Consider the following 5,877-nt stretch of genomic DNA (forward strand, 5'->3'; position numbering starts at 1 on the left):
ATAAAAAAATACAGATGTTTGTGTTATCAACATTAGCATTCGAAATCTTTTTTTCTTCAAAAAATAAAATTCTACAAAATATATAGTATATGGATGGCTATTGAAACATGAACGGATTTTATTATAAATAGTACCACACTCAATATTATATTAAACATATATATATATATATATATATATATATATATATATATATATATATATATATATATATATAAACTCACATACATATCTATATATATACATAAATTGTTCTCACATATTTTTTAATATATATATATATATATATATATATATATATATACATCTTCTGCGGATCTAACCAAGATTGTTATTACTATTAATCTCGCTTAGATATTCATTCCCCAGAGGTTATGGATTAAATGCTTATTGAACCAGCGAATTTTAAGTTCCTGTTTGAATTTGTTAACTGAAACAATTCGTTTCAAACTCAGTCGTAGATCATTCAAAATTTTGGCAAAGCAACTTGCATTCATCTATCACCCCGCTTTGTCTTCGTTCTGGGGACTGCCATCAATTCAATTGACAAACTATTTTGAATACTTCACACTTTTTTAACTTAATCATCAATCAATCATTCATTCATTCAATCAATCATTCAATCGATCAATTAATCGATCAATCAATCGATCAATTAATGATCCTCTTTAACCTTTTGAGAAACGATTTTGATCAATAGCGTCCATCTTTTTCATCCATTTTTTCATTTTCAAATTCAGAGGGTCAAAAAAGCAGGAATTACTTGCATGGAGCACTCTGATTTTTTAAAATCATTTCTTTTGGTGTCTTCGTTCATTAGATAAAGGTCGAAACGTGATAACTCGACAAAAAGACTTGGATTGTAAAGAACGATTTCCTCTTTTTTGCTAAATTTAATGAATTCTTTTTCTTCTGCAGTTTTAAGGTGTTCTAACTCTGGTAGGCTATCTTTACGTCTTTGTTGTGAATCTTTTTGAAAAGATTGTTGTGAATTTTTTTGAAAAATATGATGCTTTTCATTTTTTAAATTGAGCGTTCCATTCTTTTTGTCATTTTCATATATGAAGTGTTCACACTCATGTCGTGATGTGGTGTTGGAAGAATCGATGGAGGATCTAAGTGAGATTGCGATGCTAACTGATCTACCCTTTCGTTACCTTCAATTCCAAAGTAGCTAGGGATCCATATTAAGGTTAGATTATTTTTTAAATTTAACTATTATTGAATACAACGCTTCCATCTTTGTCTATTCCGTCATTTATCCATTTATATCTGGTACTTATAATCCGGATTTCCATTTGTAACCATTTTAATATATTGTTTATTTGCAATGTCACAGTCTTTTTTGCTTTATGCTTTTGGTGTATATAAAACCCCAAATAACAATTAAAACGTTACAAGTCTTACTTAATCAATAAAATCCTGTACAAATATAGGCTAAAATAAGAAACTGTTTGCTTCAAAAATAAAAAAGTTCATTTTATCAATAATATTAATCACGATTATTATGTGCCATGTTTGCTACCGATATCTTATAACATGTCACACATTTGAAAGATTTCCGAACGTAGGAAACATGTGGACCATTCATACATCCAACTAACTAACTAACTAACTAACTCATCTGTTTACGCCTCGTCTATCTACATCACTTTTCACTTTTATCATACTCCCTGGTTATAATGAATCATCTTACATTTGACTCGGCAACAGCTGCGTAGGCGTTTCCGCTTAGCTGCAGCAGATGGTAAGCAGCCGTTGCTGTGATGGGATCGGAAGTAAGCGTGGACACGTGATGATCTGCTGATGACGTAGACGAAGTTAAACATATCGTCGGAAATGACGTCGTTATTGGTATCGTCGTCGTCGTTGAGGATTTTGTTGAAGTTGTCGACGTGGATGGCGATGGCGACGAGGAGGTAAAAGTTGAGGCGTTCGATAAGTGAGTCCTTCTAGTTCTTGGTCTGGTGAATAAATTTTTTATTTTTTAGCGCCTAACTTTGGTAGTTATCATAATTTTCAGTGTCAAATTTAATTAGATTTTTTATAATTAGGTTATGTCGTGGTGTGATTAACAGACCTGTAGCGATAATTGGGATGTTTTTCCATGTGCAGACGACTTAGCCTCGATTGTTCTTCGTAAAATGGCTGTTTCTCTTCGGCTTTCATCATTTTCCATTTGGCACCTGAGTTCGTCAAACAATTTTTGAAACAAGAATTATGATGATATTAATAACAAAAGCAATAATTATAACGAAATTGATAATATTAACAACAACATAATAACTATTAGGAAAAGTTTTTCTTCATAAAAATTGAATTCACACATTTCAACGGACGACGTTTAATCGAGTGATTCAGTCAATGAATCATAATCAGTCATTTATCTATCTATATAGCTGAATCATAACTCAAACAATCATGCATTGTATAATCCGACCTAAATAATCAACGACCCTTCAATATGACCAACTTTACTGACCAGCCAGCCAGCCAACTGACCTAATATTTTACTGATACTGGAGTTGTGCATGTCTGGATACGCCTTTAATATCATCCTCCTCTCTTCCCTAGCCCATACCATGAAAGCATTCATTGGCCGTTTCACGTGTGGTTCGTCTGACTCCTCTTCATTGTTGTTGTTTGTCGTCGCGTCTTTTGTGGCCGCAGCTGTTTGGGACTGTGGTAGCAGCTGTTGGATGCCACGCTTCCGTTTAGGGGTTGATGGAGTTGTGGTGATGGGAATGGCGGCCGTCCGGATGGGCGATGGGTTGGTCGATATTTTCACTGAGGCTGGTTTCAAAATTAATTGCGTCTGGTCTGGTAAGAAATATGTTAATAAGATGTAGTACAATGAAATATTTATAATTGTAATTGTTGATTAATCATAAAAATAATTAGTTGTTAGCAATGATTTATCAGTTAATTATCAATAAAAAAAAACATGAAAATTATTTAGGCGGTCCTTGTATGAACTTTAAGTTTTGAATGTGTAATTCTCAACTGGTTACATTAAACTAATTGATGGCGGAACCGTCATTAGCTCGAACAACCCGTTTTTGAAAGATAATAATTGCTATTATATCAATTATAACAGCAAAACTCAACATCAGCTGCTAGACAAGCAACTGCATTACGTAATTAATTAAATGACGTTAATGATTAAATCGAATGTGGTTATTACAGAGATAATAATTAATAATAATTACATAAACGATGATGATGATGACGATGACAAAAATAATGATTGCCCTTTTAAACCAACCTGACGATTTGGCTCCCAGTAACTTGATTTCTGAGTTTATGATGGAGTTATAAACAGTGGATGCTGGCGAATCAACGACGATCGAGAACGTGGACTGCTGCTGCTGCTGCTGACGCTGAATTTGCTGCTTAATCTGTTGCAGTTGTAATTGTTGCTGTAAGAGGACGTCATTAGTAAAATATGATTGGCCGGTTTGAATCGGGCTGATTGTAGGTTGATTCTGATTGGCTGTGTCATAGGTGGATGTGTGGGCACCTTCGTACGACTGACCGCTGTACATGTCTGGCATTACTTCGGTTTTGCATTCCTGGTTTTTAGCACATACAGAAAATGTTTAAGTTGATTCTGACATGCGTGCATTGACGTTGACATGCGTGCACTGCCCATAAAATAAAACAAATAAGAAATATAATTCTAATATATTCAACAAAATTTTTTACATAATGAAACAACATCACGAAAAATGACAACAACAAATAGTTCACTTCTTTTATTATGGTGGGCTCGCTGTCAGCTCCTTCCAAATCAATGGGAGGAGCGTTTGGAAGATTTGGCTCGGGCTTTATAACAATAGTGTTGTTCGGTAGACCATTGTTAGTGAGACTGTTGTGGATGTTATTGTTTAGATTAGCGCCAAACACGAATTGATTCTGTTTGAGTTGTTCAAGAACTTTCTGTATAAATTCACTACTTTTATTCGTAATGTTGTTGCTGTTGTTGTTGCTGTTGTTGTCGTTGATGACGGGGCACATGTTAATAGATTCACCATTGTTGCTTATTCTGATTATGTTGTTGTTCGTTGTAATGTGGTTGTTCAACAATGTCTGGGTAGCGCTGCTACTACCGGTATTGTTGCTGCTGCTAAAAAAAACCGGATTATTTTGTGGTTTGTTGGCCAGCATTTCAATTAATTTTCTTGTGTTGTTGTCATTATCGACTACGAGTCCGATGACATTTTTGATGTTATTCTTGTTGCTGTCGTTGTTATTTAAAACGTTGTCCGCGTTAACAACGTTGTTGATGATACTTTTGATGCAGTTCGTGTTACTGGCATTGCTGGTCGAGTTTGGCATCTGAATGTTGCTCGTGTTACTTGAAAGGTTTTTACTTTTATGATTGGTTTCAAATGTCATACCACTGATCTTATCCGTTTTTGTTGTTCTCGAATAGTCGTTAATACAATTAACATCATTAAAATTCGGAAGCGTTTGAGAATTTGAACTGTCTTCAGGTTTGGCGCATGCAGGAAGAACAGTTTCGTCGTTGAAATTAGTTTGATGGCTAGATAAACTGGATTGTTTTTGAAGGTGCCAATGTTGTACACCTTGGTTGGTTGTAGTAAAGACAATATCTCTTCTGTGCGCGGGTGGTGGAGAGGGGAAAGTGTTTTCAGGGGGTGAGCAAGTAGTTGATGACTCACCTCTTAAGGTCAAGTCCATTGGGATATCGCCGATGTTGTTTGTTTTATCGGAAGTTATTGGTTTCATAGTGTCGTTTATTGTTGGCAACGTTTGGAAAGCTGTATTTTCCTGATGCGAAGTTGCCGAAACTGTTGTCAGCGACGCTGCGTGTTGATCGAGAATTTCCACAAATGGATACTGATGGTGGTGGTGGTGCTCTGGTCCTTGTTTCAGTTCACATTTGTTGTCTTGTTCTGGAGTTTGTATCGAAAGCTCAAGCGACTGTTTCGATTTTGTCAAATCAATTGTTAAGCCGATGTTGTCCGATTCCTCTTTTTTAGTGCAACACTTTGAAGTTGAGGGAATTTTCAAGATGTGTTGCGAGGGGAGAGTTGTGGTCGGCACTGGCAGGTGTTTGTTTTCCACCGGGTTAGGAGGTGTTAGCCTAGTTTTTGTTGTTAATGATGTAGGTAGTGGTAACGTATTTGAAGAAGCCAATTCACTGCAAGTTTTGTCGCTGCAATCGTTGAAAATCAGTTGTTGAGCTCGTTGCAGGACCTCTCTCACCATCTCAAGTTTTTTTATTGATGCTTGCAGCTGACTGACATCTTGTAGCTCTGATTCTTTCAGCTGTTTTGCTACCATTGATATTTCTTCATTTGAAAGGGTTAGACAGTCAAGATTGTTATCTTTGTTATTGTCTTTGTTACTGTCAATGCCATTTCTATCTCCATCATCATCGATGTTAGGAATGTTGTTGTTGTTGTTGTTGCGGTGGTAGTCTTTGCTGTTGTTGCTGCTTGTTGGTCTGCTGTCAATCAAAGCCAGCGTTTTAACCACTAGAGATAAAACAAAATTTTCATATTGTTGATGAGTATGTTGTTGTGGTTGTTGAGTATGTTGTTGTTGTTGTTGCGTATGTTGTTGTTGTTGAGTATGTTGTTGTTGTTGAGTATGTTGTTGCTGCTGTTCGATTTGTTCCTGATCATGACGTTGTTGTTTATAGTTAGTCGTAAGATTGATTAGAACATTTGCATCCGCGTCAATAGTGATGTTGCTGATGTTGTTGTTGATGTTGTTGTTGTTGATGTTGTTGCTGTTGTTGTTGTTGCTGTTGTTGTTGTTGTAGTCGCTAAATGATCCGCAGACTGCACTCTTTTGTGGATCTCCCTCACCATTTCTGATGTTGCTGTTTTGCAAGCTACCATCGCC

The 5,877-nt window shown here is 35.9% G+C and overlaps 1 protein-coding gene across 1 annotated transcript; it reads right to left on the reverse strand.

Annotated features, from left to right (window-relative positions):
- Positions 1–2,055: 2,055 nt before the first annotated feature.
- HELRODRAFT_78231 (hypothetical protein) lies at positions 2,056–2,626 on the reverse strand (the record flags this gene model as incomplete). Its single annotated transcript, XM_009018572.1, has 2 exons — positions 2,056–2,186; positions 2,503–2,626. Coding segments are annotated over 2 exons (255 nt in total), but the record flags the coding sequence as incomplete, so codon positions are not given.
- Positions 2,627–5,877: the final 3,251 nt, after the last annotated feature.

This window comes from Helobdella robusta, assembly GCF_000326865.2.
Source record: "Helobdella robusta unplaced genomic scaffold HELROscaffold_22, whole genome shotgun sequence".
NCBI lineage: Eukaryota > Metazoa > Annelida > Clitellata > Rhynchobdellida > Glossiphoniidae > Helobdella > Helobdella robusta.